Genomic DNA, 18,680 nt, shown 5'->3' on the forward strand with positions numbered 1-18,680 from the left:
TTGTATTATATTACGTTATTTTTAAAGGCACTATAAAGAGTTTCAGATACATAAAAAAACTACCTTGTTTTATCATGCCTTCTTTTTCTAATAGTTCTTTCTTTTCTACATTATTATTTTCAGCATCTTTTTCCTCCAATTCTTTGCACTTAGTTATTTCTGTTCATTTTATAAATGTTAGAATAATCTTATAAAAAAAGTAACTGGATCTGTTTGTTCCCTATATACCTAACCGCTGAACCGAAATGGTTCTCCTTTATGCAATTCACCACCCTCCAAAGAGAAAACGCTAATATTTTAAAACTACAATTTAAAATGGGGGGTTCGACTTCCTCCTTCCCTCCCCAACCTGAAGGGAGTCTAGATGCCTATAGGGGCGTATCCGCTAGTTGATAGCTATAGAAATTGAATATTTGTGATTTTGGGGACTTTTATTAAATCTTGATAGGTTTGGATCGTCAAACTATGAATATAAAAAAAAAATTTACCAATATTTTTTTCCTTACAAAGCGGAGCAATTTTGTCAATTTATTGTCCATTGTCGTATTCCTTAAGCTAGATTCCCGATTTTTTTTTGCATATAAAAAGGGGCAATTTGTCTATTTATTGTCAATTTGTCAATTTATTGTCAATTTGTCAATCCATTAAGATCCTAATTTCATTATTAAATATTCTAGCAGGGGATGTAGATTATACGTGGATATTAAGAAAGGGGAAAATTGTCGTCAATTTAGGTTGCTATTTTCTATGTCATTTATTGGTCAGTTTTTCATCCAGTAGAAGGGGATGGGATAAAGGGGGAAACCATTATACCAGCCTGGTACAAGAGTTACTTCATTAACATGATAATCTAGTGTAAGATGCAAGTAATAATAAATCCATTATTCTAACTTTTCCTTTCATTTCTTTTCCTTCTTTTGGTTTGTTGTCAGATCTTATCAACACGGGAGCTAGAAAATAAAACACCAGTTTCACTTAAAGTGTCTGTTGAGCAATAATACCCCTGCACCCCCTTATTTTTTAATTCTTTACTTGTGTATTAATATAGTTTAATGGGCAGCCCTGTAGGGTTAAGGAAATGCGTGTATAGGCCTTGTTGCAGGTTAGGGCTCCGCACGGGTAAGGCATAGTAAAAAAAACAACCCCCACTAATCATCAAATAAGTTGGAGTGGTTTGTCTACAGGCACTTTTTGAAAAAACACCAATGAAACATAGAAAAAGTATTTCTATCTGTCTTTATGTATGTCTACAAGATATTGTAAACGGTTGGACTGACCGTTCCATAACTTTTAGGGAAGTTAGCTTTTGAGCTATTTCGTGGTGGGTGGTTTTTATAAAACTTTATTAAAAGGTATATATACAAATGAAATGGTATGTGTGTTTGTTCGTTCCTCCCTACTTTTATCTCATGTTTCGTTAGAAACATCCTAACAGTTTTATACCTTGGATTGAAAGTTTTGGTATTTAGTTTATCTATTCTCTTAAGATTTGACAAAGGTCGTGCAATCAATGGTACACAAATATCAAGCTACTTAAGTATTCAGTACAAATATTAGAAGCGCTGGAAAGTGTCATGTGTGACGTCATAGAAATACGGCTAAAAAAGGGAGATGACAGAAGAAGTGGGAAAGGAAATTCCTAAAAATGAAATAGATATTTTTATGACGTCACACATGACACTTTCTAAATTATCAACTTACAAAAGAATGCACTACAAGATATAGCTGTGTAGATTAAGATTACTGTTTCAATATCAAAATTTTGCAGCAGTATTTTTACAACCTAGAAAAATATACATCAAACTTCAATCACTTTTACGGGCTTTATTTAGAGGGGAGGGTTCTGTGATCGCTAAGCACTTTGAGGGGAACGACTGTGTTATAAGGGTAGGGTAACATAATTAATTGGGAAAATTTCAACACAACCCCCCCCCCCCCACCCCTGACCATTAAGGGTTAATCTTTTAATTTACATAGTAAATTTTCTAGAATATAACTAAAGTATCTTTTATTGGGCAGAAAATCAAGCAACTTTCATCATGTGTAATATATCATTTAACAAGGATGAAAACATCCATAAAAGCGAAGCTCTGAAACGGTAGGACAAACAAACATTAACACTCGTAGAGTGTCAGAACTGAATAATCAGGATATAAATATATAAAAGTAGAAACAAAATTGTAAGTAAATTTGTTAAAAACTGCGTAAATACAGGATTTTGTTAAAGAACATACTCAAAATTTAAGGAATTGATTATAGAGATGCTTCGCTCATGACACTGCACCTTGTTGTCCTAGGAATCAGAATTCCAAAAATCAGATCAATCGGATAATTTTATCACATAAAAATTTGGTGTTAACAGATATTCTGGTTATAGAATTGCTGTGCTTTCTTAATCGTACTACAAACTACTACAGGAATCACCATGCAAAGTTTGGAATCGATAGGACAATTCTAACCTGTTTAAATTAACGAAAAGAGCTAACTGGCTGTGACGAACAGACGGACGGACCGACAATAATTATAGAAAAGGTTCGCTTTTAAAAATGAAAAGAAGCGAAGCAATTCTATACCTGAGGCATTACAAAGGTTCCAAGTCCCGTCCCACAGACATACATACCCATGGCTATTCCAATTCTTTTCTAGTATTTTCATGGATTTCTCTTTTTATGTAGAATTATTTCATAGGTCAAGAAAAAAACTATTTTGCCTTTATATCTCCTTATATTCGGAATCTAAAGAATAAGACAATGAACGAAAAATCGATGTACATTCTCAATGATGATACACAATATTACTCCTACTGTAGATTACAATTGATGGTTGAAACGTTTGAACCAGCCAATAAAAAAATTCAATAAATGTCCCCAAAGTTGATAAGTTGTTAAACAGTCCAATGTCCCTCCCTCCTAAGACAGCACCCAACAGAACAACAAAATTGTTGATTATCCCTGTCGTAAGATAATATAAAATCCATGAATTCCTTGAAATATTTGTTGATTAGAAGAACAGAGTTTAAACTTCCAAACCCCATCCCACATCCTAATACATAATAAAAAACAAGATTAATACCTATGCATTAAGATATATAAGTTGGAAAGAATTTTAATGTTAGAGGGAGATTTGAAATCTGCATCAAATTTTAAGGATTTTTTATAAAATTCGTTTTTTGTATAATTCTTTATCTAAAATTCTGAAAATATTATTAAAAAATTATATATGCATAGTATGATATATAAGATGGAAGGAATTTTAATGTTAGAGGGAGATTTTAAATCAGCATCAAATTTTAAGGATTTTTTATAAAATTCGTTTTTTGTATAATTCTTTATCTAAAAGCGGAAATACAATTTAAGTTAATTAATTTTGACATCTGTGATTGGAAGATTAAAAGTTATCTGCGTTCTGATTGGAGTTGCTTAAGTGTCGCACATCATACAACCAATTAGAGCGCAGGTAGTTTCCAATCCACCTATCCTATTGGTCAAAATTTATGAACTTAAATTGTATTTCCGCTTTTAGATAAAGAATTATACAAAAAACGAATTGTATAAAAAAAATCCTTAAAATTTGATGCTGATTTAAAATCTACCTCTAACATTAAAATTCCTTCCAACTTATATATCATACTATGCATATATAATTTTTTAATAATATTTTCAGTATAGCTGAGAAACTTATCTAATCCAGTGGATATTATCGGTTTCGAAGCCACACTGAAAAATTAAGTTTTAATAACTGTGATGTATAGTCCCTTTCTTCCTGATTTAAGAGCAATGCATGTATTTTATAGTTTAGCTTTTAGTTCTGGTATCCACGGTTTCGGAGCAAGTCATTGCTCTGCAACAGGATACGAACATAAAAGTGAACAGTTGTCTTAATATTAATGTTATTATTGTATGTTAACCTTGTATTGAATTAATACACTTTATAAGAATATTTAGCTGTTTGTTCTTGCTATTACTATACGTCATTTTGGCGCAGTAGTGTAGTACGAATCTATAGCTCAGATTTTCTTTTAATTGTATTATTTCTTTTCTTTTTAGTTTGTTCAGGTATTTTTTGGTTGGAGCGATGGGATTGACCATTGAAGAGTGGAGGAAGTTGTCTCAGGATGAGAAGGATTTGCATTTGGTTAATGAGATCCATGCTCTTGGGACTAGAATTGATAATGTGGCGGCGGAGCTGGGTGGGCGTATAGCGCCACTGGAGACGAAAATTCAAGAGTTGACGGATAATGTTGATACTAATGTTGCTGCGGTTACTGGACTGGCTACTCGGATGGACGATTTGGAAGATCGTCTTAATAAGGTGGTGGAGCCTAGTGTTGATAATGATATCAAGACTGAGAATGTGACCGTTGTGAATGAGTTTATGACTGGTCAGCAGCGAATTCTTGAAAAGATTGCCCAGCAGAATAGTTTGAATGACCAGCAGAATGGTTCGGATACCCAGCAGAATGGGTCGAATAATCAGCAGAATACCCAGCAGAATGGGTCGAATAACCAGCAGAATGGTTTAAATAACTCTATGCCGTGGCAGAGGACGGCTGGTGGATCTGGAGGATTTGGAGGATCAGAAGAGAAGCCTAAGTTGTTTGCTGGTGGTTCTCGGCCTATTTTTGGTGGTATGCAGGGACATGAGGATAAGATCATAAAACTTTGGGAATTGTCTAGAGTTGATGCTGTGGATAATATCTATAATGGAGTTCTCATGTGGTGGCCAGCCCTTTCTGAGATTGATGCGGAGGATTTTAATACGCTCAATTTTTTTGAAGCTGGACTGAGTGATTCGCAGGTTAGTTGGTGTAAATCTCTTGTTTATGTACCAGATAGATCTCTGTATGTTTCGCAGGGGGAGGAGAATGTGCATAGGTACAATGAAACGTGTGCTAAACTTGATGATCAGTTCAGAAAAAATGCGCCTGAATTTGCAGTTGACGATGATGTGATTTTCTTTGATGATTATTTGGAGAGATTTTGGATGACTACTAGACGTTATCATATGACTAATCATCAAGTGTGTAAGGAAATTTTGTTTGATAAATGTGTGGGTGTAAGAACCGCTTGTGGTTATACACTAAAACCTGCTGATATGGAGAATAGACAATTAACATTAAAGGGGTACTTGTGTAAGATGCGGGAGACATTTTTACCACCCGACATGAAAAATGTGTGTAAAGATGCGTATTTGAGTGTTAAGCAACATGAGAATGATAAGATTGATGCATTTTTTGATAAGATACTATCTTTCTGGAAACGTGCGTATCCGAAACCAACTGATGATATGTTTATGGATTTCTATTCTCAAGTGTGTAATGTGGTTTTATCTCCACTTTTGGCTAATCAGATGCGTCAATTTGCATTGGATTTGGAACGTGACGGACAAGTGCGAATGATAACGAAGTTTCGGACAGAGTTAATAGTTAAAGCACAATTGATTGTTAAAGGGCTACAATTTAATCAAATTTCAGGGTCAATGGCTAGAGGATGTACAACAAACCAGATGGCTTTGGCTAAGACGATGGTTGGTGGCGTTGGTTCCAAGTCAAATCCTGTAACTATTGATCAGGTTAGTGATGAAGATAATTTGTCATTTGAAATAAATCAATGTGAAATTGATTTAGCTGATGAATTTGGTGGTCCAGCTGAACTTATTCCTTTAATTGGCGCAATTCAAGGTGGATTTATTTGTTATTATTGCAACAGAAAGGGTCACATGATGAGGGATTGTTTTGATATTAGAGATAAAAAGTTGCCTAATCCTAAAGGAAAATACTTTTTGCGGTGGGGAAACAAGCCTTTTGTTCCTTATAAGACGGGGCAAAAGAGTTTTAAAAAGAATGAAAATAGTTTGGATAAAAAGAAATTGGTTGGTGAAATTGAAGGAGAGGTGAAAGAAGGGGAGGATACGAAGGAAGTGGCGCATGTCGATGGTTTAGGGGCAAACGATTATGAAGAAGACCTTGTAGCGGAAGTCGAGGCATGGAATAATGCTATTATAGATGACATTTTATGGTTTTAATGTTTTGAATGTATTATAATCATAAAACCTTATTCCATTTTTACTTGTTACGCGGCATTGTTTTGATTTATGCGCATTGTAAATAAACAACAACAAAACAAAATTAATGATAAAGAGTGAACGAAGCGACTCTAATTTTGTGATAATTTATTTTGATGGTTTATTTTGAATTATGATAAGATAACATATTGTTTATAAGCCTATATGAAATTACGAGATTATGTTATAATGGAAATCAAAATAATTTAATTTAGTTTTTGATTATGTTTTGTTGAAATTAGGAAAATTCATTTTTGTTTCAGACTGTTGTGGAGTCTAACAGAGATAAGAATAATAAAAAAGTGAAAATGAAAAACGAATTAGGAATACAATTTTGTAAAATTGCTATTGAAAAATATTAAATTGAATTTTAAATTGAATTAAATTTGATAAAAATATGAAATTAGATATTTGAAAAGTATTAAATTTTGATGAAATGTGGAAAATTGTTTTTAAAGATGAGTCAGTTATTGTGATTTAAAGTATTCGATTTTAAAACAATTATATTGCGATTTAGTGATGTTGATTCAGCAAAATTTTTAATGAAGTTTAGAATTTCATGAAGCAAAATTGTTATAATGCATTAGATATAATCGTGGAGAAGTCTCTTTCTATGAAGGAAGGGAGGGGCTGTCTCTCGGAGCTGGTATGCACAAATATGGTGGAGCTGTCTCTTTTGTTGGAAGAGAAAGGGGGAGTGAACATATTTGCAACGAATATTGCACTACCTCTCAGAGTTGGTATGCGCAGATATGGGGGAGCTGTCTCTTTTGTTTGAGAGAAAGGGGGAGTGACCATATTTGCAAAGAAATTTGCACTGTCTCTCAGAGCTGGTATGCGCAATATGGGGCGGTGTATAGAGGTAGCTGAAATGAGTGGAGCGCGCCATGCGCAGAAAGTTGGGCTGCGCAGAGAAGCAAAGCTGCGCAAGAAAGTGCTCTCAGGTATTGAGATATATAGTTAGTTGAATTTCGACTTTTAAACCTCTTATACATCTCAGTTTAATCTGACAATAATAGTTTTGTTAGGTAATATTTTATTGAATTTCAAAGAATTGAACTTATGGTATTTGGAAGGTTAATCTACTTAGTGATTGATAATGTTTGATCATGTCATATTTCTTAATACAATTTCTTTTATTGTGTTACAAGTTATTGGTTCAGTGAAACATTTATTTATGGCATCTAAAATCATTGTATTAATTTTAGATTGGCTGAGAAGAGTGTTTTTTTTTTTGGTGGTTGGGAGATACTGTCATCATTATTTATTTGATGGTGAGTTGTTATGATTTCATGTTGTTACCATTTGATTACCATTATATATATTGCTATTCGAAAAATAGTCTTGTAAATTTGTTATATATATATTGATATCAATATTAATTCTTATGTACAGTGATTTTCCATCAATTGGCATCTAAAATTTTGTAATATTTTAGATTGGTCGGAGAGAAGTTTACTGATTGTGGATTAACAGTTTGGGGAGTTTCTGTTGGCCGGAGAATTTCTGTTGTTGATTGTGGATTAGGAGATATTTTCTGTTGGTGGATGAAATATTGTCGGTGAGTGAATTGTTTTATTCAGTTTTTTTGTTATTTGTTGTAGACAGATAGATAGTTATTTGATAGACAATTGGATAGTTACAACCTCATAACTGTTGGTGTGAGTTAGATAGCTGTTTTATAAGTTTCATGAAGATTCTGAGATGGCGGCTGGAGCGGCTGAAGTCTATGTTCCAACAAAGATTGGTGGCATGGAAATCCTGACTTTAATTGATAGCGGCAATGCAAGAGGCTGCCTGATATCTCAAGTGTTGGCTAGAAAGCTTGATTGTGTGATTGAAGAAACGGAGTCGAAAGCAACAGGCGTGCAGGGTTCCAGCATCAAGATTGATGGTGTTGTTCGGAATGTTGAATTTCAGATTGGAGGTCACAGTTTTCAAGAAGATTGTTTTGTTATTTCCGGCATGACTGTACCTATGAACCTAGGCAGTTATTGGTTGAACAAAAATAACGTGAAGACGATATTTGCCAAAGACGGCAACAGGATTGAGATGCATGGAATCAGTGTGAATTTAGTAGCTAAACGGAAAATTGTAGTGAAGAATTTGGTTCATACAGTTTTGGAGAAAATGGAGAAAGCAAGAACTAAGAAACCTGAGATTAATGTAGCTGAGTTACAAGACCAAAAATGGATTTGTTCATTGAAAAATCGAATAGAAATTCCTGCATTGAGTACAGTGGTGGTAGAAGTTTCAACTAAAGGAAGTATGCCTGAAGGACAGTTGTGTTATATAGCTCCTAGACAGGGTTACTGTAGCCGAAACAACTTGTTGATAAACGAAGGAATTACTGAGGTGGGAAAGAACGGTAAAATTATGACTAAAATCACGAATTTTGAAACTGTTAAGAAATCTGTTCCTGCTGGTACTTTGGTTGGAAATTTGTTTGTGGCGGAGAAGATAGCAATGCTGCAAGAGAACAGGGTTAAAGAAGATGTGTCAACAACATTAAAGAAGATTCGTTTTATTAAAGATAAATTGAAGTTGGATAAAGTTCCGTTTTTAAAGGATAATGTTTCTTTGAAAGGAAGGATAGTTGGGTTGTTCTTAAAGAATTTTAAGGCATTATCGATTGATCCTACGGATATTGGATCTTGTACTTTGGAGGAGTATGATATTCAGTTGGTTCCTGGAGCTCAACCTTTCAAGAATAGGATGATTAGGCTCAATCCTCATCATGCAGAGAAACTAAAAGAACAGATTGATTTATGGTTGGAAACAGATGTGATAGAAGAATGTAATTCACCGTTTAATTCTGGAATTTTTGCTGTTAAGAAGAAAGTTGGAAATACTAACGAGGTGAAAGTCCGTTTTGTCCTGGACTACCGCTCATTAAATGAGATAACTGAGAAGATCTGTTACCCTTTGCCTAACATTGGTGAGCTGTTTGACAAACTTGGAGGAAAGAAGATTTTTACGTCTATTGACCTAACTTCAGCATATAATTCAATGCATTTGAAGGAATCTGTCAGGAAATATACAGCATTTTGTTCTAATGGACGGCAATATTGCTTCAAGAGGCTTCCGTTTGGATTGACCAATGCTCCAAGTGCATTTGTAAAGTTGATGGATAGAGTAATGGATTTGAGTCCTGAATTAAGGGCATTTTGCCTAGTTTACCTGGACGATGTTCTTATATATAGTATGAATGTGGAGGAACATCTGGAACATTTGAATATTCTACTACGAACATTCTGTGAAGCAGGCCTCAAGATTAATCTTGGAAAATGTACATTGTTTGCAGAGGAAGTGAAATTTCTGGGCCATATTATAAATGAAGAAGGCATATTTATGGACCAAGCATATATTGAAAAGATTAAGAATTGGCCAGTACCTGAAACAGGTAAAGATATTCAAAGATTTACTGGTTTCATAAATTATTATGGTTCATATTTCAAGAATTTTTCTGATATTACAGCACCATTGAACAAATTTAGAAACAGTAGTAAAATAGAATGGGATGAAAAAAGTATGGAAGCTTTTACAAAGACTAGAGAATTGTTCTGTGAAGAAATAAGTAAATCGTTCCCGGATTGGAGAATGGAGGCTGAACCATTTGTGTTGGATACAGATTGGTCATCTACAGCTATGTCAGCGGTGTTAAGTCAAAAACAAAATGGACAAGAGAAGATGATATCGTGTTGGTCACGTGTTTGTTCAACTCATGAAGCCAATTATGCAGCACATAAAGGAGAATTATGTGCATTAGTAAATGCTGTTGAAAGATTTGAATGTTATTTGAGACACAAGAAGTTTATCGTGAGAACTGATTCAGCTGCACTGAAACATCTATCTACTTGGAGGCAGAACGGATATTTTGTTGGTCTCACCATAAGGTGGATAAATTTTTTATCCACCTTCAGTTATGAGGTTGTACATAGGCAGGGCAAGATGCATACTAATGTTGATATATTGTCACGTACTGCATTAAAGGATAGTAAAGATAGGATATCTAAATTATCGACAGACGAACAAGGAGAGTTAATATTGGATACTGTATATCAATTGGAAGATCCTAAATTATGTCTTATTGCAGGAATTGGAGCAGAGACGGCCAGTCAAATATCATCCAGATTGAAGGCGAGAGAGTTTAGTCGTAGCCTGGAGAAGGATCCTGTTTTAGTTGAGGTGAGGAAATTTATTGTAAATAATGTCAAACCTACGTCCAGAGAATTGTCTCAAATGCCTTATCGTGGTAAACAAATATTAAGATTTTTTGAACATCTGAGTTATAAGGATGGTTTAATTATCCTGACTTCACCTATGCGGCTTCAGAAAGAATTTCAATTTATTGAACGGGTAGTGGTACCTATTGGAATGTACAATAAAGTTTTCTTGTTAGCTCATGCAGATGTTACAGCGGGGCATAGGGGTTATTTGGAAACTTTGAGCAGGATTAATCGTCACTTCATTTTGCCCTATGTATCTAAATATGTAGCGGCGGCAGTTGCAAATTGTGTCATTTGTTTGAATAGACGTAAAAAACCTAAACATAATCATAATATAGAATTTTCTCCTTTGGCTGGAGAAGCTATGGCAGAGTTGGCCATAGATGCTTTAGGTCCTTTGAATGAGTGTGAATATAATGGAGTCATTTGTAAGCACATTTTAATAGTAGTTGATAGTTGTACTAGATATGTGTGGTTGTTTGCTATTGAGGATGTTAAAGCTGAAACAATTATTGAATGTCTGAAATTTAATTTATTTTCTGTTTGGGGACTATGCGAGCGAATTAGGACTGACAATGCACAAAGCTTCAAATCAAAAGTTTTTAGGGAAGTTTGTTTAAGGTTGGGAATTGAACAAATTTTTATCCCTCCAAGATCAGCAAATTCGAATTACAGTGAAAGATACAACCAATCGGTGTATTCGTTTCTTAAGACTGATTTACGTTTTCAAGATGGAGATTGGGCTTATAAACTTAAAGCTACACAATTTTGTATGAACACTTCTTTCAATCGGAGGTTAGGATGTTCCCCATATTTTAAGATGTTCCTAAGAAACCCTAAGCTTCCACTTGACTCATTTGACCCGTTAACACGCTCGAAAATTAAACATATGAATTTTTCAGAGTTATTGGAGTGCCTTGACAAGAATTGGAGGACTGGACAAGAAAGAACTGAGAAGTATTTGCAGGTAGAAAATACAGAAAGGATAGGTAGGCCGGTAGCTATAAATTCCTATTGTTACATTTTTTATGACGTCACAACGATTGGTGTAGCTCGTAAACTCTGCTCGTTATGGGTGGGTCCGTGTTTAGTGACAAAAGCAATTTCTGATAGTTTATTCGAGGTTCAACCCCTTGAAAAGTGTAGATTGAAAGATAAAGGGGTGAGAATTGTACCAAGAGATAAAATATATGTTATTGAGAGTACTTTAGACTTGACTCCAGATGAAAAGATTGACTTAGTGATTACAGATGAATGTTTCTCTGTGGATAATACCTTGAAAGTAAACTATGACTTTCCCAATACTTTGAGAAATTTAACTTGTTCAGGCGTTTCTGAAGAGGAGAATAGTTGTGGCGCTAGTCCAGAGGTGGTTGGAAGGCGGAAGGATGGACAGGTAATACCAGAATTTTTGGAGAAATCTTTTTTGGGTGTTGGGTTGTCACAGCAAAGGTCAAATGTATCTCAGAATAATGAAAATTTAGATGATTTAGTTGAGGATCTTAGGGATACTTTGGAAAGTACTCATATTTCTGATAGTGTAGATTCAAATGATATGACTGACAAAACTAAGTTAGACTCTACATATTCTACTATTAGTAAGGATAGTGTTTTTCATGGGGATTATGCCTCTGATAATAGCTTAGTAGACAACAGTTTGGGTGTAGAGGATGTTAACATGGAATCTGCTAGAGAGTTAGAGTCTCGGATGAGTATTTTAGAGGACACTTTTCCAAAATTGCAAAGTAAAATTGTAAACTTGGAACAACGAAGGGGAAGTGTTAAACGAGGTAGAGATGTTGAGGAGGATGAATTAGATAGATCGTTAGATAATGCAAAATCGCAAAAAATGTCTGAGACTATTCCTGTTAAGGGTCGTCCTAAAGGTTCTACAAATGAAGTGCAATTACAAAAATTAGAAGAGGATAGACAAAACAGAGAAAAGGACAGATTAGAACGTTATTCAGTAGCCGATGTAGTAACTAGGAACCTCGCAAAATTGATTAAAAAATAATATTTGTAATAATTTGTATAATATTTGCAGGAGAAGAGATTACCATGAGAACCGTAGAGAGCGTGATGACAAGAGAGGAAGCGGCGGTGGTGATAGACATCGTGGAGATCGTGGAGATCGTGGAGATCGTGGAGATCGTGGTATGCGCAAGAGGTCACCGGACGCTTGTAGTTCAAAGAGTGGACGTGCTGGACCAGTACCTGTGAAGAAATCCAAGGATGAAAGAGTCAGGTACTTGGATATTTTGTTATTTGTTGTTGTGATGCAGGTTTATTGTTTGATTGTTGTTGGTGGTATGTATACGTCACAGGATCCACGGTTAGCAGCTTATGATTGTTCTCAAATAAGTAATGTTGAACTTAGATCAGCTGCCTGTTTGCATGATAGGATGGAACCGGTCAGATCTGTGGAATTGTTGGGGTTAGCAGAAACCGATTTTATATTGTCAGAAGCCATTAGTTGTGAGGTTAGACTAAAATTGGAGCGCTGGTTTTGCGGTACCGCGAGTCATGTGCACGTACTAGACGTGCCACATGAAAAACAGGTAGAGTTGAGTATGGACGAATGTAGGAGGGTTTTTCATTCTGGCAAGTATCAGCATGATGGAATTAGTTTTAAAGTAAATATAGATTTGCCAACTGTTCACAGTTTCACAGTTAATGGAACATTGTCACCTTTCTGGGATGTTGGTGGTGAAAATATTCAATGCAAGACACTGGGAATATACGCGCACAATATGTGGTTCAATTTAGGTTTTGCTGTTGGGACTTTGCATATTTTAGTAAAAAATACACCCGTTTTGATCAAGGGAAATGTTGTTATGGATTATGATAAAAAGACGATTGTGGCGAATTTTGAAGATAATCATTTGTGGGCAACATCAACTTCTCCATATTTTCCGTATGTAGTACGAAAACCGGCCAGTAATTTTAAGGTAGTTTTTCAAGATACATTCAATTTAACTACTTGGAATGAACAACTTTTTGTTTCTAACTTGGAAAGGAATATTTTAGTTAAAATTATGGGAACAGAGAAACTTACTTTGCAGCATCTGGATTTCAACATTTTTGTAACAGAATTAGAGGGTATCAAGTTTTTAGAGGAACCGAAGGCGGCTGTTAGAAGTTATTTTGGGGATTTGTTAAAACAGGAAGCTAGATTTGATTTGAATGCTATGTTTTTGGCTAGTAGAGAAAGAAACGAGAGGATGATGGAACTTTTTAGTATTTCTAGATGTGCTCAAACAGAAGTTAGGTCAAATGTACAGATGCATCATGGGTTCAGAATTATATACCTGGGAGAAATTGCTAAGTATGAAAAGTGTACAGCGGTTGAAATTCCAGTAAAGTTAGGTGTGGATTATGGATGTGCAGTAGGACACTTAATGGTGGATTATAAAGGTGAAACAGTTGGAATACAAGAATATAGTAGAATGATTGTAGCAGTAGAGGATATAAAATTGTTAAATTGTTCGCAAAGTCCGGTATTTTTGAAGTTGACAGCTAATTTGTTCCTTGGGAATCAGGGGCAGGGACTCGAACTTCTGCATATTGTCAATGAAAAATCAGAACACGTGGGACAAAAGATTTTTCTGAACGATGAAAAGGTGTTTATTGCTGACTTTAATAAGACTATTAAATATCAGGGATTAGAGGATTTTGAGGATTTTAATGGACAAGCTTCTAAATTGGATTTTGTTGATCATAAGTTGTCATTTTTCGAACAGGTTACAGGTCCTTGGTTTGGTCTAGAACATTTGTTCAAGGATATATTACCATTGTTTGCCAAGTTTGTTTTGATTGTGTTAATGTTGTTGTTAGGTATAATTCCTATGTTGGCATTGTTGTATTGTTGTTGTTCATGGTGTCATAAAAAAAGATTTACTGAGGCAGAATTTAATGCTAGATCTTAAATTTCTTATGCTGAAAATTAATTATATTGTATTTTTGCAGTTTGGTTACGGCGGCAACAATGAATCAAAAGTTATTGAGCAATGAAGAAGATGGTCGCCACAAACAATCTGTCAATGAAGGAAATCAAGTCAAACCTGGTCTACCAGTATCTGCATTGATCAGCAACTCTGCATCCCGGTTGGTGTTGGTAATGTCGCGCGCTGAGCTGCCCACGTTGAGTGTGGGCAGGGCGACAAAGAACATATTTTTGAGCAGTGAGGACATGCCACTGGCAGATTTAGCTCGTCTTATTGATAATGAACCAAGGTTTAAGTTGAATTTGATAAACATGTTATCAGTGCAGTTGGAGATGGGGAGATGCATCCACTCCATAGACTGGCCTGTGGACAGGATCCCTATCTTTACCAGCCAGAATTCAAGATACCTCAACCTGATGGCGGCTGGTGAGCATTCTAAAGCTATAAATAAAAAGTTGTCATGGAACGAGACAACTAGTTTGAATAAGTTGAGTGCGACCATATTTCTCTCTAAGCTTGTTTGCGAAAATTTACCAAGTTTGGTATTGCTTGCTAAGATTGAATACCTGGATGGAGATGAGAGAAAAAGCTGTCAAACGTTGGGCGAATTGTTACCCATAATTAAACATATGGGGGAACTTGAGGATTGGCTTCAACTTTCAAAAATTGACGTCATACCTGCAGATGGTAAAATGAGCCTTCAGACGGTGTTGAGAACGGTGGTGGGTAACAGCGTTGATCCGAGGTTGAAGACGCAGGTTGTGTCAGCTATCCGGCTCCTGGCACATTGGAAAGATGTCGTGAATAAAGTAAGCTTTATTCTGAAGCAAATGCCATCCACAACTTTGTTAGAGTTACAGAAAGATTGGCTTGATGGAAAGTCTGAACAGGATTTGAGTGCTAAAGTGTTTATTGACTCCATTCAGGTGAATGAATACATGAACTTATCAATCTACATTCCACGTATTATAAACGTGAATTCGGTGAGTCTAATCACCAGTGGAGAGATGCCTGCTGAGATACGTTATGTTAGATTGGATGGTCAAAGAGACATAATTGATAACCTGGTGAGTGCCACATATGCAGGTAGTCTGATGAATGATAAAGTAGACTCCAGAGTTTTGACCTGGCAAATGCAGATGCGCTGCAAGCGTCTTCGTCCGACTCTAGCCAAGCAGATATTGTTATGTGATCCAAATACCACTTTAGAGAATGTAGTGAAGGAAATCAAACTGGAGTTGGATGGAAACGTTTATACAAGTTTGTTGACAACCAATATTGAGTGGAAGTTTAATCCTGAACACAAAGTAAATGAGTGGTTCGAGGGTGATTTCAAATTGGTTACTCGGTTTGGGGATCCTGTTTGTGTTCAGATGGATCAGCCCTTAAATCCGAACATTCCTGTTTGTCTGGACCTTGAATTGTCAAATCAGCAATGGCGTGTTGATGAACAAGTGAGGGAGGAAATGAGGTTGGAACACACGCCTGGAATATTGATGATGCTTGATAAATTTGGAGAAGAGGTTAGTCGTAAGCATCAAAAGATTTTGGATAATCAGGAGGAGGTTGATAACGTTGCAACCTCGATTTCGGTTGCGGTTAATAACGGATTTGAAAGATGTCTTCATATGCTTGGTGATACTGAGGCAAGGATGTCTCAAGACGGCTTGTGTGATGAGACCGCAAAACTTGGAGTGAATGATGAGGAAGCTATTATGCCCATGGATATTGAAGAATCTGGCAAGAAGAGCAGATCATCTGGAAAAAGAAAGTAATAATTATAGTTTATGTGTATTAATTCATATTTTATTTTATTTTATGTATTTAATATTTGTTGAGGCAGTAGTAGTCTCAGAAAAAGTTTAAAATTCATGTTTCATATTAATGCTCTATAATATTATGCTTAAATCTGATGGTTATATGTTAACCAATGTTATTTTTATATCATGTATTTATGATAATTATGTATTAATGCATTAGGTGTTAATCAATGCATTCTTCAATGATTATATGTTAATCAATGTTTTTTTCTTAAAAAAAAAATATATTAAAAAGAAAAAAAAACACATAAAGAAAAAAGGAAAATAAAAAAAAACACAAAAGAGTTCTAAGGAACCAAAATAAATAAAAAAAAAAAATGTATACGAAGTGTTTAAAGATCTGGAGTAAAAATATATATAAAAAATAAATAAAAAAAATGACAGGTGTCATACCAGATCCACTATTATCTATTTAATAAGCGTTCAACGCTACTTATAATATCTATGATAATTAACATGTAAAACCTATTGTTATTTAATCTGAAATATTACAGTTTGAAATCGAGGTTCATGTTTAAGCCAGGGAGAAATGTGATGTATAGTCCCTTTCTTCCTGATTTAAGAGCAATGCATGTATTTTATAGTTTAGCTTTTAGTTCTGGTATCCACGGTTTCGGAGCAAGTCATTGCTCTGCAACAGGATACGAACATAAAAGTGAACAGTTGTCTTAATATTAATGTTATTATTGTATGTTAACCTTGTATTGAATTAATACACTTTATAAGAATATTTAGCTGTTTGTTCTTGCTATTACTATACGTCATAACTATAAAGTCGACAAAAACGATATAGATTATAAGTTGACATAAAATGCTTCCAATAAAATTGGGTTCTCTATTTCGGGTAAGCTCCACATAGTCCATGTGATGGTTTTAAACTATTTTCTTCTTCATTTCAATACAGCCACTAGATGCTAGGGTACGTAGCCGCTAGTATTTAATAACAAAGTAACCTGCTATTAACCCAAAAGGAAGAATAAACTGAACAGGCGACCTATAAAAAAACTTGATTAAATTTGAATTCAACAATTGTTGCTAAATTTATAACTGACATCATCCATTTGATTGCAAGACCTTTGTCTGGAATCCTTAATTTTGCATTTACATAGTATTGTCTTAATCACGGCATTAATCCTGTAATGTCATTTGACATTCCTACATTTTTTATTGCATTTAGTAATGTCAGAAATTTGGCAAAAATTGCAACCAATTATCTTCCTTTATACTTTTTATATATGAATAAGCTGATTGCCAATAGCATATATGAGGAGAAAGAGAAAGTAGCCTAAAACAATCCGAATACAATTATAAAGCTTCCCTGAAAAGCATATTCTATTCAGAACATCATATCCGAGAACTAAAGATTCATACATAAAGAGGATGGTGGGGTTAATATTTCATAAGATGGTGGTGGTAATCGCTCCGCAAATAGTTATAAACCTGCCAAGGAGCTAAGCAATACTACACTATAAAGGATAACCTTGTCGATTTTGCGGTTAGGGAGATTCATCGGTACACACACACACACACAAACAGAAAGAGAGACCCAGATCCTGTTATGTTTATATATTTTATACTAGCGGCTACGCCCCTAGAGGCCTCTAGTGGCACTTTAAATGTTTTTGTTTGTTAAAGTTTACGATACTTCTTTATTTTACAGATACCTCTTAATGTTACGTTGAAGTCTCCCAGATTTAAAGAAAATTTTCAATTTTTTGTCATTTCTTTTGGGAGGGTGGTAGTACCCTCCCCCAAAATAGTTAAAAACCTTCCCAGGACATATGAGAATCTACCCTGTTAAGGAGAACCCGATCGGTTCAGCGGTTAGCGAGATCCTTCGGTACAGACACACAGACAGACAAACATCCTGTTACTTTAGTATAAGGATTACAAGTGGGCGTAAGATAAAAGCAACTCTTAATACAGCGCTGCTACTTTATAACTAGAGTTACTAGCGGCTGCTAACCTAGCATCTTGGAGCAAAAAAGTAGGGAAAGTATGAAAACTAGCCTAAAAACATCCCAAGACTTGCATCATTGGACGTTTATGAAGCCTTCATAAAATGTAGAACTCAATCGGTTCAGTAGTTATCATAATCTTATTCTTAAGCTACAGACAAAAAAACCTTAGTATTTTGTATAGTAGCCTTACCTGGCAAAGGCACAAATAAGCAGGCCCAATGCACATAAGACTGCTGAACATAAGGATACAAATCTAAAAGCGAAACAAGGACAATTATGTTCATAAACATCGTAGTAAGAACAGCAATTGTAACCTTTTCCAATATTGCTTGGAAACCTATTGATTTCCGCTGTATTAGAACCGGTTCTCAGCCATACTGAAAAAACTATGTATAGCACCATATTACAGACAATTATTCATGAATATCAAAATAAAATCATAGAATTAAACCAGTTTATTAAGAACGGGTTCGGGTGTCTTTGGGGCCATCAAAACTGGTTTAAATCTCACATTTTTTATTTAAATATCTGCGGAAAGCTGTCTATAATACGATACAATACATAACAATTTTTAATTTGCATTAACCTACTTTTTACTTGCGCTACCTAACTTGATCAATAAACACAACAAAAGAATCAATTTACTGTAAAATAAAATGATAA

The 18,680-nt window shown here is 35.0% G+C and overlaps 1 protein-coding gene across 1 annotated transcript in view; it reads right to left on the bottom strand.

The window, feature by feature from the left end:
• The window catches only part of LOC145333219 (monocarboxylate transporter 10-like), a 39,614-nt gene that overhangs the window by 17,581 nt on the left and 3,353 nt on the right, over positions 1-18,680 (bottom strand). The window contains exons 5-12 of the mRNA XM_080178361.1: positions 18,208-18,270; positions 17,010-17,050; positions 2,984-3,042; positions 2,574-2,642; positions 1,702-1,783; positions 865-950; positions 814-817; positions 64-159 (exon numbers count right to left, since the gene is read on the bottom strand). Coding sequence (XP_080034487.1) covers positions 64-159; positions 814-817; positions 865-950; positions 1,702-1,783; positions 2,574-2,642; positions 2,984-3,042; positions 17,010-17,050; positions 18,208-18,270 — 500 coding nt within the window. The remainder of the gene's footprint in view (positions 1-63; positions 160-813; positions 818-864; positions 951-1,701; positions 1,784-2,573; positions 2,643-2,983; positions 3,043-17,009; positions 17,051-18,207; positions 18,271-18,680) is intronic.

The sequence above is a fragment of the Acartia tonsa genome, chromosome 12, assembly GCF_053477335.1.
Source record: "Acartia tonsa isolate MP-2025a chromosome 12, ASM5347733v1, whole genome shotgun sequence".
Classification (NCBI taxonomy): Eukaryota; Metazoa; Arthropoda; class Copepoda; order Calanoida; family Acartiidae; genus Acartia; species Acartia tonsa.